The sequence below is a fragment of the Salvelinus alpinus genome, chromosome 5 (genome assembly GCF_045679555.1).
Source record: "Salvelinus alpinus chromosome 5, SLU_Salpinus.1, whole genome shotgun sequence".
Classification (NCBI taxonomy): Eukaryota; Metazoa; Chordata; class Actinopteri; order Salmoniformes; family Salmonidae; genus Salvelinus; species Salvelinus alpinus.
This window is the reverse complement of record NC_092090.1, coordinates 88,883,832-88,904,489: the sequence shown is the minus strand read 5'-3', so window position 1 is coordinate 88,904,489 and position 20,658 is coordinate 88,883,832. Positions and strand designations below refer to the sequence as shown.

The window sequence follows — 20,658 nt, the reverse complement described above, 5'->3', positions numbered from 1 at the left end:
TGGTTGTAGTGACTGCAGAGCTCAGTATGTGTCTGGGACTGGCCATTCATCAAGTGGACACCAGTAGAGCTGGGGTAAAGTGGACAGGCTCAGAACCTGAAGTCAACAGATGAACATATCTGGGACTCTAGTTGACCCATTTCAATATGAAGAGGCCCTGTTGAAACACTTACCACCCTGACAAGAAGCGATGTCAATGTCATGCCTAGTGGTTATGGAAAATGACACATGCTGATTATGACTAATAATGAGCAAATGCATCTGTCAGTTCTCCTGTAGTTTGTCGGTCTGCCCATTTCTCATGTTCAAGTAAATGATATGGGGTACAAAGAATAGATTTGACAATTTTCTGCTACATCAACAAACCATTCAGCCTAGTTGACACACATACACACACACGCACACACACACTCACACATTTTTCATGCCTCTGAATGCATTTGTGAGGTGTGCAAAGATACGCAAAGAATTGGGACTCGTAGGAATTAGAATTTTTAATTACACACCTAGCAGATGTTCATTATACAAACAGAACACAATATCATAATGAGCCCTTCATAGACCTGTAAAGATGATGACACTCAACTGTGTCTTCTATGTCATGTACACCCAGACTTCTAAAATCCAATGGAGAATATACACTGTGTAGTTACTGAAAATGTCACCCTTTTTTTGCCCTCACAATGTAATACATTGTGACTCTCAGAACTTGAAGTGAATCACCACCGCTCTCTCTCCAAATGACATTGTGAAATGATGAGTGTTTAATGCTGTGGCTTGTTTTTTCCAATAAATTCTCATTTCATTTAGAAAGTGTTGGCTCAATCCTGAGCTCGGAGAATCATTTAAAAAAAATTGAAATGTTGCAGACCGCACGCACACGTGCACGCGCACGCACATACACACACAGCTGCATCAGCATTTTGGGTCCCTGCACAACAAGGCCAGAGGCCCACAATGTTCTATTTAGTCTTTAAAGAATTTAATGTTCTGAGAGATATGAGGGAAAAAAAGGTTTAATAGAGGCTGAAAAATCCCAATATTCAGCCAAAACCTAACCCTACAAATAGCACTGTTGGGAGATTTGAAAAGCCACAGTCAGTCAATTAACAATATAATAATACAATTGGCAAAAATATTAATCTTTCATTTACAATCTTTGGGTACTATGAGATTAGAAAGGTCCAGAACTCATGTAAGACATCACAGCACATTTGAAAAATGTATATTGCACATGGAAATCAAGAGAGGGTGGTCTACAGAGATAGGTGGGATGGACATATAACTGAGGGCTGGGATTAAAAGATCATCTCTAATAGTTATGACCGAAAACGACATACATCATGTATACATGAGTACCTTTTAATGTGCAATGTTTATATCAAACTATATTTATGTCATTTAATACTGTATATAAAAATACTATGTTTGCAAAATATATGAATAATGTATACTGAGCATACAAAACATTAAGAACACCTGCTCTTTCCATGACAGACTGACCAGGTGAATCCAGTGAAAGTTATGATCCCTTATTGATGACATTTGTTAAATCCACTTCAAGCAGTGTAGATGAAGGGGAGGAGACAGGTTAAAGAAGGATAACTAAGCCTTTAGACAATTGAGATATGGATTGTGTATGTGTGTTATTCAGATTTAAGTGTCTTTGAACAAGGTATGGTAGTAGATGCCAGGCGCACCAGTTGTGTCAAGAACTGCAACGCTGCTAGGTTTTTCACGCTGAACAGTTTCCCGTGTGTGGTCCACAACCCAAAAGACATCCATCCAACTTGATACAACTGTGGGAAGCATTGGAGTCAACATGAGCCTGTTCTGAGGACAAAGGGGGGGTGCAACTCAATATTAGGAAGGTGTTCCAAATGTTTGGTATACTCAGTGTATACTGTATGTAACAAAATAGCTGTAAAAAACTCAAATGTAAAACAAAGTTACTTTTTTTACTTTTTTACTCTCTATAGATGGGTGGGGGTTGGATGGGTCAATATGTTTCATTTATTTTAAGTATAATAACTATAGCGAGATAGTTCCATGTAGCTGAAACCAGATTTGAAACCAGATTTAAAGTTGGCAAGGCAGCGGGGTTTGAGTAGGTATTGACGAGGATGCTTAAAGCCAACCTCTTCAGGAATGGAGGAAGCTGCTTGATGGCATGTTGAAGTTGGCAAGCCAGCGGGGTTTGTGGAGTTTACATTTTTTTTATTTTAATGTTTTATTGCGCCTGTCATAACATTTAGTTTAGTGTCCTGGTTCAGCTTCCTCATATGGGCAAGTCAGAATACCCTAGAGAGTTGTGCAGGTCAGTGGTAAAATTGTAGGGAGAAACCAAAATGCACTCTGAGACATGCAAGAGGGGTAAAGGAATAATATATTTTTTAAACTAGCACAGACTGAACCACCAATACGTAATACTGACATTATGATGCAGACTCTGGCCTATGCCCTCTCCCAGGCCCACCCTTGGCTGCACCCCTGCCCAGTCATGTAAAATACAGAGATTAGGGCCTAATAAATTTATTTCAATTGAATGATTTCTTAAGATGAAATGTAACTCAGTCAAATCGATGAAATTGTTGCATGTTGTGTTTATATTTTTGTTCAGTATCATTTATAAAATACCCTCAAAGACTGGGCTAATAACAAAAAAGTTAACAATGGAGCAAATGCATCCCATGGCATTTTCACATGCAAGTAACACTTGATCTACGTGATACATCTGTAGTTCTTAATTAATGATTCAGTGGCAAAATGAGAGTTCAGAGCCAGTGTCCAGAACATTTTAATGTGGTGTCCAAAGTGGTTTAGGGGGGAACATACTATTTTGAACCTTAACAGCGCCTGTTTAATATGTCAACAACATTTATTGATCTTGAATCGCATCGCAATGTCTGCATATGATTCCAAATCCGCCAGTTGAAAAACGCATTTTCTTATTTCGCCAACGGATCTCCGTCTACCAGCAGGAAACCTAATTTCTTCATTTGATCCTCGTTGGCTTTCGTAGGTATGGATGTCATGGCAACTAAATAAACAAATATTTGCCTTCATGATCAAAATGGAGAGAGATTTTTGATGTGATGACTCTGACGAGTGAGGAGCTGGTAAGAGCCTGTCGTCGCGAGTTAATCATTTAAGAGATTTAACTGTACATTTGGTCACATGTCACATGAAGTTATGCCGTCTTTATATCACTAAATATGCACGTATCGTGTAATGTTGTATTGGTACTCTTGAATAGGATACCCTACTTTTGTTTTCACAGGGGGGTTTAAATCGCGAGAAAAAGGGGGAAAAACGTCACGGGTAGGCGTGTCCGATCATACGTGTCCAGTCCGAGCATAGAAAATGACGCGTTATGTATCAAAAAGTTACGATCAGTGTAAAAAAAAATATATATATCAGAATTTGTCATGAGCCCCTAAAACGGCTGCCTTCCACTGCAGCGCCATCTAAGCATACATGGCCTACACATATGTCCTCTGTCTCGACGACGATGGCAGTATTATCAGCAGCACCTGTATTTCTACTAAATAAATGCGTTATATAATATTTCTGTTTAAATTAAATATTTTTTCTTTAATTTTCTTTTCTCTGCCCCTGCTCTGAAAGCGCCTCGTTGTAAGCAGCTTAATTTCAATGAAAGTAATGTTTGCAATCATATCGCGTGAAGCATTGCAATACAACTCTGTCAGGGTGGAACAGTCTATTATTATGAAATAGTCAATGGGTGGTTAATGACAGTTGTTTCTACGATTATAAGAAAACCATGGATTATATTCATATGAAATATATGTATATTTATGGAAAGCAATTATCAATCTATTATTCGTTGTATGGTATCATTAAGGCCCTGCATCTCAGTACAAGAGGTGTCACTGTAGTCCCTGGTTCGAATCCAGGCTGCATCACATCCGGCTGTGATTGGGAGGCCCATAGGGCGGCGCACAATTGGCCCAGCGTCGTCTGGGTTTGGCCGGGGTAAGCCGTCATTGTAAATAAGAATTTGTTCTTAACTGACCTGCCTATTTAAATAAAGGTTAAATAAAACAAATGTAAAAAATGATTACCCCCCTCCATTTCCTTTGCAACTTTGAAGCTTCAAAGGAAGCACTTCCTCAATGGCTGATGGCAGTGCCATCTGATGGCTATAGTGTAGAAGAGCTGTAAGTCGCTCTGGATAAGAGTGTCTACTAAATGACTAAAATGTAAATTCAGATCCTTTTTCTTGAAGTACCCTTCACCCTGTCACCTGAATGCAGTGTGTCTCAAAGATTAAATGGGTCCTTGCACAGGGGAAAAGTGCACTTCAGCTAGTATGTATGCCAAATCGCTTACACAAGCACCTGGATGTCAGACTGAGTTGTATACAACAAGTCTACTGTTCTGTCGAGGCTAAAGCCAGAAACACTGGGGAGAGGTGGGAGTCTACTCTTGGCTGAATGGACCTTGTCTACAGCAGGGTTCAAAAAGTTCCTATAAAATGTAGGCATAGGACCCTCCCAAGACAAAGCTTTATTGCCCCATTAGATTTTGTGGAAGTGTAGTAATGAGATGGGACTTAAAGGCAATTCATGTTCTGCCACAAGTAGCCTAACATTCACAGCCACAAAATTGAGAGTTGACAATAGGCCTACCATGATGGCGCTGACATCAAAGCAAGTTACCTGACTGGTTGTGCATCACGTCGCTGAAACTTGCATTTAGTCTACCTGTCCTTACCGGCCGTTTACAGTAGAGATCCTTTGAACGAATTGGGGGCGATGAAACAATGGAGCCCATTCCTTTTCATTGAAGGGAAGAGGGCGGGGACCATTGGGAGCTTGAACAGAGCGGAACTTAAGTTGGGGAAAGCTGAACTTTTGTCGCGTTGCAATTGACCAATCGAAGCTCACTATAGTTTCCTACCCCTACTGGATTGGCTGTTGATACCTAGCACTACCTAGCCTGCTTGCTAGCACAGACATGAGGGCGAAGCTAGCATGGCTATCCGAATTAACATGTTCAAAGGATCTCGGCCATCACACTATACAACCGGCAGTCCCCTAGCCTCACCCTCACGTGGGTGCTAACAAGCTAGCAATCAAGCTAGGTAGTGATAAGTATCAACAGCCATTGTCAGACAATCCAGAAGAGGTTGGAAGCTATGGTGAGCTTTGATTGGTCACTCGTTCACTTTTCCCCAACTTTAGTCCAGCCCTGTTCAAATAAAACATTGCTCAAAGGTCCCCCGCCCAATCCACAACTCTGAAAAGGGTGAAATTGAGGCCCACAATTCGGGGCATTCCTGCATGTCGGCATTCCTGTCAGGCACTGTTTTCCCGCAGTTCCGTTAAAGACAGCGAGAGCAGGTGTTCGGCAGGCGGGAGCGTAGGACACTGTGTGCTAGCTTAGCCAGCTACTCCTAAAGAGGACTCCGGTACACAACAGGCGGGAGGCGGTGGCGACACCGTGTGCTAACTACCTATCAAGCTAGCTAGCACACAGTGTCACTAACTATCAACCTGGCTAACACAGTGTCATTTACTAGCAAGCTAGCTAGTACATGGTGTCGCCCTAGCCTCCTATCTGCTGTGCTAGCGGGAGGCTGGGACGACCAGTAGACAGTGTCCTTTGCCTCTTGTCTGTCAGGCATGGTTTACTCCCTTACACAGCAGGCAGAAAGTGGGGGAGACACCGTGTGCTAGCTAGCACAAGATGACGTTAACTTAACTAGCCAGCTATCTAGCACATGGTGTCGCCCCAGCCTCCAGCCTGCTGTGCTAGTGGGAGGCGACCGGTAGACAGTGTCCTTCGGTCCTGCCTGTCAGTCACCGTTTTCCCGCTCCTGCCAGTCTACCGATGTCACTCCCGCTAGCTAGCAAGGGCGTTTATGCAGGAACCAATGGGGTGCCCGACAGGGGGGTGGTCCTGCAGATGCAGGAATGCCTCGAATTACGGTTTGCAGTTGCACACTATTGGCATCTAGCTTTCCTTCCATTGAAAGTGAATGGCTTCAGATGTTTCACCATGGGATGCAACTGTAAAGTGTGAAATGAACCAGTGGCGGTCGGTGCCGTTTAAGATTAGCCTTAATTATACAGCATATTGGTTGACTGTCATTCATATTCCATTCACCCAGCTCAATGTAACACTGATAGGTTTAGGCTACTACATGATACTCAAAATTTGCATATACCCATCATGATGTTGCTACAACCTAGTCTACGAATGAAAGTTTGTAACAGGCGCACAGGTCAAGAGATAAATTGGAATAATCACGGTGAAAGGCTGTGGCACATTCAATGCCATCTCACACACTCTTGCCTGCATCTAGCTGATCTAGGGTGTAATTATTAGTCCAACAGTTGCAAACAAGTGTTTCTATTGTACAAATTCAGGTGGATTTATCCCAGTTTCGTTCTGTTTGCTTCTGTTTAAGAAACGTTTTTCAACAGAATCGGCAGAATGAATACACCGCTGATCACCACCCGTACACACAGTTCACTTTCATAGCACAGCATGATCACTTTGCTTGTTGTATAATTCCCACTTGCATCTACGCGCTCTCCTCCTCTCACCTTTTCTTTTTGCTTGAGGAATTCAGTGCACAACACAACAGCTGTCTGTGACCAGGCAGAAAAACCTTTCCAAGCCACAGCGGTTATTGTATGAAGGTGTGGCTTGGAAATGTTTTTCTGCCTGGTCACAGACAGCTGTCTGCCTTTCACCACAGCCTACATTGTTGTCAATATCACCATATTAGCTAACGTCATAGTCAACATATCTACTAGAACTAATGTGTTTGGTAAACACGCTACAATCATGCAATACAGTTTACAGCAAGCAGTTTAGCAGTTACACCGGCAGGCCCCAGCGGCAATAAATTAATACAACCAGAAGCTTACCTTGACTTGGAAGAGTTCCAGTATTGGCTAGCCAGCTAGCTAACATAAATAGCATTCCTCTCTGTTTGAGCCAGGTGTTTGGGTAAGCTAAATTAGTTAGCTGAATTAGCTAGGTAAGTAAGTGAAAGTTTTTTTTTTAAATACAATGAAATATACCTAGATCTCTTGCTCACTCTGCTGCTTTCCCTTACTTTTTGAAGAAATTGATTTGTTAAAAACTGTTCAACTATTGACTTTCTTTTTGAGTCAACTACTCACCACATTTCATGCACTGCAATACTAGCTAGCTAGCTTTAGCTTATGCTTTCAGTACTAGATTAATTCTCAGATTCTTTGATTGGGTGGACAACATGTCAGTTCATGCTGCAAAAGCTCTGATAGGTTGGAGGACGTCCTCCGGAAGTCATCACATTTACTGTGCAAGTCTATGGAAGGGGGTGAGAACCATGAACCTTCTAGATTTTGAATTGAAGTCAGTGGTGCTACCCCAGAGAGTCATGTTGAGGCTACTGTAGACATTCATTGCAAAACAGTGTTTTTTAATCAGTTATTTGGTGACATGTGAATATATTTAGCATTATTTTATCTAAAAAGTATACAAATTATGAAACATTAAAAAAGTTATGAAATTCACTGAGTAGGATGGTGATCCCCTTCTCCTCTGAGGCGCCACTGCTGTTAGCCTACAATAACCACCTTTTTTAGGAGCATGTATATTGTGTTTAAGCTGAGTTCAAATTGCACAATAACAATGGTGATTATCCATAAACTGACACTTTAACTGCCTTTTCCATTTTATTAAAATGGAAATTAATGTCTATTCACAAATATCCTGAAGGTCGCTTTTGGAGATGTGTGGCACGCTGTTTATATTCATGTTAGCCTACTCACAGAATCACTGGCGTTTTTGCGCAACTGTTCCTCCTCTCCAACGACCGAAGATTCTACTACCAGCTTCTCGAAGCATGCAGAGCCGAGAGAGGAGCTCTTCTGATGGGACAGGATTAAATGGGAGACGATGAGCTTCGGGCTGTCATGTCCCGTTAGCTCTGGCTTGCTCGCGGACGCTCTATCAGCCCCCAGTAGCTGATGCAGAGGTTGCCCGGTGCTGCTGCTCCCAGGCGCTGTACCATCGAGGGACTGGTCAGCCGGGAAAGGCGTCGGGGTAGAGCAGCAGAGATTAGGCTGTGAGGACGAAAAGAAACGGTCTAGCTCTTTCTTTTTCCTTTTAAACATCCATAACCCGGTCTCCTTTTTACTGTCGGGACTGCGACGCCCAGAGCCCAGTTTGGGGCTCAAAAACGGTTTGGTTTTGTCTTGGAAATTCTTCCACATTCTTCGTTGGTATGAAATCGATTCCTGTCCCTTCGCGGCGCTATCATCCTTAGGGTTGTCCTCCATAGTACTAGTACAGCAACCTGCCAGTCTGAGCGTGCAGCTTAGTGAATGTCACCGTTGGCTAATGATAGGCTACAGCAGTACTTCTACTGATCAATTTCCAGCGCCAAGGAGCCGCATTGACAAAGGGTGTGTGTGTGTATTGTTCTTCGGGAGCGCGTCTTCCCTGAATATGTGCAGATGAAGTGTGAATTTCATGACAAACGTGGTGTGTAGCTGTCAAACGGTAAAATGATGGAGCGGAAGCCGTTGCGCGTGCAATAATTGTGAAGTTCACACAGGCTGCTTGGGCAGAACAACCACATTGGAGACAATTGACAACAAATAAACATACTTTGGCTTTTAATAACTTGTTATTCTTTGGTTGTTACTATTTACACGTTTTTTTGTATTTTCAATATCAATTTCATGTAATGAAGACTGAACATATTAAAAGCTGTGATGCGCCTCCACCTGGTCAACCCATGTCAGTGTGTGTAAATTATCTACATGTCCTGATTGCATTGCATAATTGATGCCATTGATTTGTCTCCCTAGGCAGACAGGTTGTCTTCCACATTAACAATGTCCTAGCAACATATTAGTGATGTTGCCCTAGGTCTGGGATTTCTGATATGCTACAGATTAATGTTTAGCATTTTGCAAGAGGTTTGTGTAATGAATATCAGCCTAATAAATTAAGCCTTTTGATGTCTTACCTAATCCTTTCCTCTCTGCTGTCTGAGAGAAAGGCACTCAAATGACCATTTTGGGTGAGCTCCAGAATCATCACATTGAACAGCTGCTGGCTCTCGTTGGAAGATTGCCCTAATCTTGCATTGTGTATCTTTAGCTGTGCTGAAACGCCAACCACGATGCCAGGCACCTTACAGTAAACCTCAATATTGTGTGGAATGTGATTCAATATGCTTTTAAGTTCAATTGTCAGTAGGCAACTTATATTACAACTTATATTGCAACTCATTTAACAACATGTAAGTAATGCTGGTTGTGCGACAGGCATACCCAGTGGAAATATACTATGAATCTCTTTATGGTTCCATCCATTTCTAATGGTTTTGTTAACATTATTTAAGCATTTTTTACTTCAGGTTTACCATAAATATCCGCTGGTGCAAGCAGATGTTTGCCAGAGGTGCATCTGCTTTTTGTCTTCTGAAGGCCCTAAAAATTGTTTAAAGACACAAGCCACTCCAGTCATAGACTGTTCTCTCTGCTACCGCACGGCAAGCGGTACCGGAGCATCAAGTCTAGGTCCAAAAGGCTTCTTAACAGCTTCTACCCCCAAGCCATAAGCCTGCTGAACAGCTAATCAAATGGCTACCTGGACTATTTGCATTGACCCCCCCCCCCCCCCCCCTTTTTTTTACGCTGCTGCTACTCGCTGTTTATTATCTATGCATAGTCACTTTCCTACCTACATGTACAAATTACCTTGACCAACCTGTACTCCCGCACATTGACCCGGTACCGGTACCCCCTGTATATAACCTCAGTATTTTATTTTATTGTGTTATTTTTAATTATATTTTTTACATAAGTTTATTTAGTAAATATTTTCTTAACTCTATTTCTTGAACTGCATTGTTGGTCAAGGGCTTGTAAGTAAGCATTTCACCGGTAAAGTCTACACCTGTTGTATTCGGCGCATGTGACTAATACAATTTGATTTGATTTGAATTCCTGTAAGATTCCTCATTAACACTTGTCCCTTGGCCTCGTCTCGTCTCAACATTGGTGTCTGTATGATCTGGATATCACTCTTCTTGCCTATGTACACAAATCAAGTCAGACAGGGTCGCTCTCTCACTATATCTGTCTGTCTGTCTGTCTGTCTGTCTGTCTGTCTGTCTGTCTGTCTGTCTGTCTGTCTGTCTGTCTGTCTGTCTGTCTGGCTTCCAGTTGAAGCTCGCATCCGCTACAAGACCATGGTGCTTGCCTACGGAGCTGTGAGGGGAACGGCACCTCCGTACCTTCAGGCTCTGATCAGGCCCTACACCCAAACAAGGGCACTGCGTTCATCCACCTCTGGCCTGCTCGCCTCCCTACCTCTGAGGAAGTACAGTTCCCGCTCAGCCCAGTCAAAACTGTTCGCTGCTCTGGCACCCCAATGGTGGAACAAACTCCCTCACGACGCCAGGTCAGCGGAGTCAATCACCACCTTCCGGAGACACCTGAAACCCCACCTCTTTAAGGAATACCTAGGATAGGATAAAGTAATCCTCCTAACCCCCCCCTCCCCCTTAAAAGAGTTAGATGCACTATTGTAAAGTGGTTGTTCCACTGGATATCATAAGGTGAATGCACCAATTTGTAAGTCGCTCTGGATAAGAGCGTCTGCTAAATGACTTAAATGTAAATGTCTGTCTGTCTGTCTGTCTGTCTGTCTGTCTGTCTGTCTGTCTGTCTGTCTGTCTGTCTGTCTGTCTGTCTTATTCTTTTTCCCTCTTATCTTTCTTACACACTCTCTTTTACACACACACACATTGCTTTTACACCTAGATGATGGCATTAAAATGGGGATTGTGAGGATGAATATTGTATCTGGTGCAATTTCACTGCCAATAAATGACGGACAGGCCAAGGACAAGGAAGTAGATTTATTGGTGAGGGAATTCAGTATCACCTGAGGACATTGGGGATATGAGGTGAGACACAGGTCGATGATCTGAGGAACTGCTTGTTAATTTAGTGGACCTGAAGCACATCACCTTCAACCCCTATCACAATTGACACACTTGAAAAATAACCTAAATACTTAATCCAAACTCTGCTACAACTTCAACTCACATGTAAAGGTTGTTTCTCAGACTATAGATGGTGCAGGGACTTGGAGACAGACTGGCCTTTTCTCGATTCGATTTGCTCAACTTTTGCGTCCTCTGCTCCGTCAAAGTTAATCGAGGAGCGGTGGCGAGGAGAGTGAACGTGGATGAAAATGTGCTTGTATGAAATGAGAAGCTTCTTTTCCACTCCGTGTTATCAGGCAAATGACATTAAGGGTGGAATCCCAAAATAAATGTATAAAGTTATAAAAACAAATGTATAAATTTTATAGAGAAAAGGATAAGTAGCATATCGTTTTAAAATGTTGGCATGCTTTTCTCCTTTGAGAAAACAATAGCTCATTCAAAAGTGGTGTGGCAGATTTTCAAACTCTTCCATGAAGGACTCAGATAAGATACACTTGTGCTTCCTCACCAAAAGGAGGCTATCGAGGAGGGAAGGACCGTCTTCCATTTGCCTACTAACGAATTGACACACTCCTCGACCACTCAACCACTTATCGGTTTCCGGGTCACGGAGGAGAGCGGACGGAGGAAAGAAGACAGAGGACGGACTTTTGCCCAAATGAGAAATCCCCCTGTCTTTCCTTCTGTCCCGTTGGAAAATTAACCACCATCTTTAAAAATGGAGTCAGCAGTAGGGGAAACAGTGCCACTGTCCGCCCCATGGCCGTTGTTATTGTTTTTGTTTTGTTGAGAAAGCAGAGGTAAAGAGCATCACACAACGTGGTTAAATGTCCAAGGGGAAAAAATGATCAAATCACATGTGCCGAATACAACAGGTGTTGTACAGTGAAATGCTTACCTACAAGCCCTTAACCAACAATGCAGTTTTAAGAAAAATAAGGGTTAAGTATAAAATAGATAAGTAAAAAATGTTAAATAAAAGAAACAAATAATTAGAGAGCAGCAGTAAAATAACAATAGCGAGGCTATATACAGGGGGTACCAGTACAGAGTCAATGTACGGAGGCACCGGTTAGTTGAGGTAATTGAGGTAATATGTACATGTAGGTAGAGTTAACGTGACTATGCATAGATAATAAACAGAGAGTAGCAGCAGCATAAAAGAGGGGGGCAATGCAAATAGTCTGGGTAGCCATTTGATTAGCTGTTCAGGAGTCTTATGGCTTGCGGGTAGAAGCTGTAGGCTCTCAAGGCACTGCTTGCCGTGAGATAGCAGAGTGGACAGTCCATGACTAGGGTGGCTGGAGTGTTTGACAATTTTTAGGTCCTTCCTCTGACACTGCCTGGTATAGAGGTCATGGATGGCAGGAAGCTTGTCTCCAGTGATGTACTGGGCCGTACGTACTACCCTCTGTAGTGCCTTGCGGTCGGAGGCCAAGCAGTTGTCATACCAGGCAGTGATGCAACCAGTCAGGATGCTCTCGATGGTGCAGCTGAATACGTTTTTGAGGATCTGAGGACCCATGCCAAATCTTTTCAGTCTCCTGAGGGGGAATAGGCTTTGTCGTGCCCTCTTCATGACTGCCTTGGTGTGTTTGGACCATGATTCTTTGTTGGAGATGTGGACATCAAGGAACTTGAAGTTCTCAACCTGCTCCACTACAGCCCCGTCGATGAGAATGGGGGCGTGCTCAGTCCTCATTTTCCTGTAGTCCACAATCATCTCCTTTGTCTTGATCACGTTGAAGGAGAGGTTGTTGTCCTGGCACCACACGGTCTCATCGATGTCAGTGATCAGGCCTACCACTGTTGTGTCATCTGCAAACTTAATGATGGTGTTGGAGTCGTGCCTGGCCATGCAGTTATGAGGGAACAGGGAGTACAGGAGGGGGCTGAGCACGCACCACTGAGGGGCCCCCGTGTTGAGGATCAACGTGGCGGATGTGTTGTTACCTACCCTTACCACCTGGTGGCGGCCCATCAGAAAGTCCAGGATCCAGTTACAGAGGGAGGTGTTTAGTCCCAGGGTCCTTAGCTTAGTGATGAGCTTTGAGGGCACCATGGTGTTGAACACTGAGTTGTAGTCAATGAATAGCATTCTCACATAGGTGTTCCTTTTGTACAGGTGAGAATGGGCAGTGTGGAGTGCAATAGAGATAGCATCATCTGTGGATCTGTCTGTAATGAGAGTTTACAGTCTAGCCAGACACCTAGGTATTTATAGTTGTCCACATATTCTAAGTCAGAACCGTCCAGAGTAGTGATGCTAGTCGGGCAGGTGGGTGCGGGCAGCGATCGGTTGAAGAGCATGCATTTCGTTTTACTAGCATTTAAGAGCATTTGGAGGCCAAGGAAGGACTGTTGTATGGCGTTGAAGCTCGTTTGGAGGTTTGTTAACACAGTGTCCAAAGAAGGGCCAGATTGTTTCTTATGATAAATGTTTTTACTGTCCTTTTTGACATTTATTAATGTGTTATTCGATGCGTTTCTATGGGCTTTAGTAGTAAAGGCCAAAATCTATATTTGAGCAAATTATTTGTATATAAACTCAGCAAAAAAAGAAACGTCCCCTTTTCAGGACCCTGTCTTTCAAAGATAATTCGTAAAAATCCAAATAACTTCGCAGATCTTCATTGTAAAGGGTTTAAACACTGTTTCCCATGCTTGTTCAATGAACCATAAACAATTAATGAACATGCACCTGTGGAACGGTCGTTAAGACACTAACAGTTTACAGACGGTAGGCAATTAAGGTCACAGTTATGAAAACTTAGGACACTGAAGAGGCCTTTCTACTGACTCTGAAAAACACCAAAAGAAAGATGCCCAGGGTCCCTGCTCATCTGTGTGAACATGCCTTAGGCATGCTGCAAGGAGTCATGAGGACTGCAGATGTGGCCAGGGCAATACATTTCAATGTCCGTACTGTGAGACGCCTAAGACAGCGCTAAAGGGAGACAGGACGGACAGCTGATCGTCCTCGCAGTGGCAGACCATGTGTAGAAACACCTGCACAGGATCGGTACATCCGAACATCACACCTGCTGGACAGGTACAGGATGGCAACAACAACTGCCCGAGTTACACCAGGAACGCACAATCCCTCCATCAGTGCTCAGACTGTCCGCAATAGGCTGAGAGAGGCTGGACTGAGGGCTTGTAGACCTGTTGTAAGTCAGGTCCTCACCAGACATCACCGGCAACAACGTCGCCAGATAGGACTGGCAAAAAGTGCTCTTCACTGACGAGTTGCGGTTTTGTCTCACCAGGGGTGATGGTCGGATTCACGTTTATCGTCGAAGGAATGAGCATTACACTGAGGCCTGTAATCTGGAGCGGGATCGATTTGGAGGTGGAGGGTCCGTCATGGTCTGGGGCGGTGTGTCACAGCATCATCGGACTGAGCTTGTTGTCATTGCAGGCAATCTCCAAGCTGTGCGTTACAGGGACGACATCCTCCTCCCTCATGTGGTACCCTTCCTGCAGGCTCATCCTGACATGACCCTCCAGCATGACAATGCCACCAGCCATACTGCTCGTTCTGTGCGGGATTTCCTGCAAGACAGGAATGTCAGTGTTCTACCATGGCCAGCAAAGAGCCCCGATCTCAATCCCATTGAGCACGTCTGGAAGCTATTGGATCGGAGGGTGAGGGCTAGGGCCATTCCCCCCAGAAATGTCTGGGAACTTGCAAGTGCCTTGGTGGAAAAGTGTGGTAACATCTCACAGCAAGAACTGGCAAATCTGGTGCAGAGGATGAGGAGGAGATGACAAAATTCAGAAAATGGGCCGTTCTTACAGTATTTTCTCTGTACACCAAGTCAGAACCTTTGGATGAATAAAGGGGGCATATAAGCAGACAATGAAAGCTCTTACAATATTCAATGATGACATTTCTCTAAAACAGGCTATAGGCTACATGTGCACCACAAAGTTATGAGGGGGAAACTTATTAGGGGGTGAGGCACATGGGCTACTAACAGCTTGCTACACAACATACATTTAGTATTACTTTCTTAGCTACAGTATACATATGGCTGTGGTCCAGACCTTGATCAATCATCTGAAGTGGTAGTCCAGCAACATGAGAGTTGCGGATCAGGCTGAGTTGATTATACTACACTGAGCAAAGCCTCACTGAATCTCATTCAGAGCTTATGGCTTATTCCTCATAAGTAAGCAGACATGTTTATGACATTCAATAAACATCAATGAGTTCTGGAATGGTTGCCAATCGTGCTGCTCGGAAGAAGAACTGGCTTACTGTAATAACAGAGTTGTGTGTATGAAATAGATAGCTCCAACAGGTAAAAACAGAATAATGCCCTCATGAACACAGCGGACATTGCAAAATTAGTTCAATACCAAATGGTTTTTTATTTTGACCAAATATTTGGCATGACACTATCTGAAATTAAAACTATAAATGATCACCTAATTGGTATGTGTGTAAGAAAGAGCGAGAGAAGCAATAGGCCAGAACCAGGAATTGACTCCTCTACATGGAACAAGAGAGGTGATAAAGTTAATCAAACTGGCATACTGTCATGCTCAATATTCCCTGAGTTTATCTGCAAAGGCGCAGCCGTGTGATATGGAGTGAGTGCAGCTTGACACATTTGAATGGTTCAACGAGTGATTGTTAATGTAAATGGGTAGTCGTGAGGCATGATGATCTCTAGCAATAGGCCTATCCCACCTCATGTAGGCTATCTGCTGTTCTTGTAAACAAATACAACTTAGAGTGAGTACCAGGTAAACAACAATGTAAGATCAGTGGGGTGAGAAAATGAGTTATCATCAATATCCATTATGACAGAGAAATGTAATTGTATTATGTCAGATAGCACAACAAATCCGCTTGCACTGATGTTGGTTGAGGGATGACCACTGCAAAGAAGTGACACCACGTGTCGGAAGAAAATTTGAGAAATATATGTATTTCAAATAGATTAATAATGACTGTTTATTGCATTATAGCCATTATGACACACATTTCCTAAAAAATCTTAAAATGTAAAAAAGTATCCCTAAACCTCTCATCGCTGCTCTCCACAAAGTGCTTCATAACCAGCACAGTGGGAAACCTAGGTGATGACACAATACATTTAGCTCAAGCACTGTTTGTGTTGTTAAAAGTGCTTGACAATATCAATTAAATAACCATAGAGCTATACAGCAGACACTACGGGGATCTGAAAAGAAGCTGCTAGTGTGAGTTCATTCAAGGTAGAGCTTTACATCAATGTTCAAAAGGTGCCTTGTGGTCATAAAGAATTATGTGAACAATTCAATGAATTTGCATATCCCTAGTGGAGTGTTTTCCCCCGGATTGCTGATTATTATCTCATGCATGGTGAATACACATTTGGGTTATTCATATGAACTGTGTATTTATTTAGGCAACTATAATTGCCTTGCTTGTATAACATTCTAATCTGTCTAAACCATGGGGTGAGGGCCACAAAAATATGAACTCATTCTGATTGTCCCTAGCCTTTTGGCGGCCTTAAGCAGAATTCTTCTCTTTCTTTAAAGTGGACAGAAATATTTGTAGTGTTAGCTATTTTCCTGCATTTCTACACATTTTGCCATGGGGCGTAGAAAAAATGTTTCCGTTTTAAGCAAGATTCATGCAATTCTACACATTATCCATGGGGCGGAAAGAAAATGTTGAAATTGTATAACTCATTTCATGCAATTCTACACATTTTGCCATAGGGTGGAGAGAAATGTTAGCAATTGTTAACATGATATCTGAGTGAGAGTGACTAACAAAATCAATTCGACCATGATTACTACATGTTTAGACAGCTGGCTAGATTTAGCAATCTAAAAAATGTTAGTTGACATGGGCTAATTGTTGACTCCATGAAACTTTCTGCATGGTTGCCAGAGATAGTCAGGCCAGGGGCCTCATTTATAACCATTGTGTAAATTTAACACTAACGCCCGGACACACCTACAGTGTCATAGAGCTAAATGGTATGCAGCATCATCTGGATGTGTTCAACATCCACCTTCTGCTACCATTTCTGTCAAGCCGTCTACGCACACAGTTTGACGCATATGTTCGTTGAATCCAATATATGCACCACACACAACGCACTGCAACTGCCTCTGCAATGCAATGCTGCAAGGCAAAAGCAGCATTCCATTGGAAATGAATGTAGTTCTGGTGTACCAAATTGCAATAACACTGTTGGTGTGATGCCTCGATCACACCGACAGAGTTTACATTTTGGTACACCAGAACTACATTCATTTCCAATGGAATGCTGCTTTTGCTTTTCTGCTTTTTCAAACTGTGTGCGTAGACGGCTTGACAGAAATGGTAGCAGAAGGTGAATGTTGAACACATCCAGATGATGCTGCATACTATTTTGCACAATGACTCTGTCGGTGGGATCAAGGCGTGATCGAGGACGTAAATACTGTATCTGCGTGGGCCATTTCTGAAAAGACTGCTCACGCACAAATATATTGAGATTTATAAACATGGAGCACACCATACATATGCATGTTTGTCATTATAAATCAGACCTGTTGTGAAACTGTGTGCGTGAACGAGCATTATAACTCTGCCTGAAAAACGCCCATCATTCACTTTTTATGGTAACAATAATGCCCTTATTTTCTGTTTACTTTGGAAGTATTGGAATTAGGCTGAGGCAGTTTTCTAAAGGAAAGAACAATGCATGGCGAATTGGATCAAATGTCTATGGAGGGGTTGGCAGAACGTTTTCTTTTGCAGTGACATTAGCTGTATCTAAATGTGTCTGAAAGACAAAAACAATTGCACATTGTTGTGGACCTGTAAACAGATCGTTTGAATTCAGTAATGTTTTGCATTTACTTTTTCCCAAACCTAAATAGGCTATGCTTCACTGCCTGCGAATTCTGAAACATTGTCTACTCTAAAGTAGACCTACTTACAGTCAGTGGTGGAAAGTACCCAATCGTCATACTTGAGTAAAAGTAAAGATATCTTAATTGAAAATTACTCAAGTAAAAGTCACCCAGTAAAATATTACTTGAGTAAAAATATTACTTGAGTAAATTTACTTAAGTATCAAAGTAAATGTAATTGTTAAAATATACTTAAGTATCAAAGTAAATGTAATTGTTAAAATATACTTAAGTATCAAAGTAAATGTAATTGTTAAAATATACTTAAGTATCAAAGTAAATGTAATTGTTAAAATATACTTAAGTATCAAAGTAAATGTAATTGTTAAAATATACTTAAGTATCAAAGTAAATGTAATTGTTAAAATATACTTAAGTATCAAAGTAAATGTAATTGTTAAAATATACTTAAGTATCAAAGTAAATGTAATTGTTAAAATATACTTAAGTATCAAAGTAAATGTAATTGTTAAAATATACTTAAGTATCAAAGTAAATGTAATTGTTAAAATATACTTAAGTATCAAAGTAAATGTAATTGTTAAAATATACTTAAGTATCAAAGTAAATGTAATTGTTAAAATATACTTAAGTATCAAAGTAAATGTAATTGTTAAAATATACTTAAGTATCAAAGTAAATGTAATTGTTAAAATATACTTAAGTATCAAAGTAAATGTAATTGTTAAAATATACTTAAGTATCAAAGTAAATGTAATTGTTAAAATATACTTAAGTATCAAAGTAAATGTAATTGTTAAAATATACTTAAGTATCAAAAGTAAAAGTATAATTCAGTTCAAATGATTTATATTAAGCAAACCAGACTGCACCATTTTCTTGTTTTTCAGCCAGACATCATTTGCAAATGAAGCATGTGGGTTTAGTGAGTCCAAAAGATGAAGAACATACACACATCCAGGTGCTTTCCGCAGGTTCTGGAGTTGTAGGCCAGCTGGACATCCTATCAGCTCTCTGAGATACATTGGAATAGAAATGGTCAAGATGTTCTGCAGAGGAGGGGACATTGAGAGGGAACTTCTTCAAAGGGAATCTTTCTGGATCCACAGGCTCAACACACTGTCTCCTCTTGGCCTTAATGAGGAGTTTCAATATGTCTAAATTGTGTTTTTTTAATCCTAATTGAATATGTGTATGTATATTACTGTAAATATTGATCACATTCCCTGTGTATGATCATATATTTTGATTCATTGAATGTTAATATTGTGAAACTATGTTATACATTTTTTACCTCCTGTTTCAGGAAGTGATGTCACTGAGTACTGCCCCTATATATAGAACCTTCCACCCACACCTCGGATATGGATGCCTGATGAAGACCTAAGGGTCGAAACGTTGTTGTAAATAAATATCACCTGAGAGCATGTTTAGTGAGTCCGCCAGATCAGAGGCAGTAGGTTTGACCAGGAATGTTCTCTTGATAAGTATGTGAATTGAACCTTTTTCCTGTCCTGCTAAGCATCCTTAATGTAACGACTACTTGTGGGTGTTAGGGAAAATGTATGGAGTAAAAAGTACATTATTTTCTTTAGGAATGTAGTGAAGTAAAAGTAGGCAAAAATATAAATAGTAAAGTCAAGTACAGATACCCCAAAAAACTACTTAAAGTATTTTGAATTAAGAACTTTACACCACTACTTACAGTGGTAGCCTACACACTTCAATGCAAAAGATAACCTGTCAGTTCACCTGTTCAATTCTACTGTATGTTATAAACTGTGCTCCTTTTCGGATGCCAAAACTTGAAATGATAATGTCTAATAGGCACAATGACAGATGCGCATGGTAATTTGTTGTATGGCTACTTCAGGAAGTTGAACTATTCATGGCCAGAAAAGGTGAGGAATTTATTCTGCAAAGGTTAGGAATGGATATACAGTATGTATTATGTTTATAAATGAAATATTGTCTACTCGAGAAATTTGACATTACAGTATTCAGATGTAATAGCCTACAAACGTCAATGGAAACGGTGAACCGTCTGTTCTACCGTTATACTGCTTTCGGATTGGTCCAAATAGAGCTGAATACTTGAACTAGCTTATCCATTTACTACTGTGAAGTGGGTCCAATTAAATGAGAGATGGGATAAATGGTAGCCTATCTTAACTTGTTGTAGGCCTATAGGCTATTTAGCTAATATGAAACCATCACAGTCAGAAAAGGTGAGGAATTTATTCTGCAACGATCATGGACATGGAATACATAATAGGAAATAGATGCCTATTACAAATTATTTTAGAATGCAAAGATGAAGTAAATCGATTTTCGCTCTTCACACTAACAGAAAATGATTGCATCTTGTTATTATATTTAGCTACCTGTTTTTTTGTTATGAATAAGAGTGTCATCATATATTCCTGCACATTCTCGTGTCAGGTTCAGTTTTTATAAATTATTTTGCTTGAAAGCTGGAGCACGGATATTTTGGGGCCTATTTTGTGCATATGCAACGTTTATATATGGGCCCCAGGTGGGAGTGCTCTGTATTGTAATGGTAAAGACAGCTGTCTTTCCTGTCTCATTCCAGCACTCTCAGGTGTGTTGCCAGCATTGCCAAGCTGTCTGGTGATGTGAGCGCCATGGTGCAGCAGATCATCAGGATCCAACAGGAGGTGTCAGAGGTCAAGTCAGGCCTGGGAGAGAGATTGGGAGAGATGGACACCAAGATGAGAGACTCTGAACAACCGGACTGCTTGTAGGTCACACTCAACCTGACCAAGCACGTCACA

General features: G+C 41.5%; 1 protein-coding gene across 1 annotated transcript in view; it reads right to left on the bottom strand.

The window, feature by feature from the left end:
- The window catches only part of LOC139577178 (multiple C2 and transmembrane domain-containing protein 1-like), a 291,904-nt gene extending 283,338 nt beyond the window's left edge, over positions 1–8,566 (bottom strand). The window contains exon 1 of the mRNA XM_071404089.1: positions 7,794–8,566. Within this exon, the coding sequence (XP_071260190.1) occupies positions 7,794–8,303 (510 nt within the window). The 5' untranslated portion in view covers positions 8,304–8,566. The remainder of the gene's footprint in view (positions 1–7,793) is intronic.
- Positions 8,567–20,658: the final 12,092 nt, after the last annotated feature.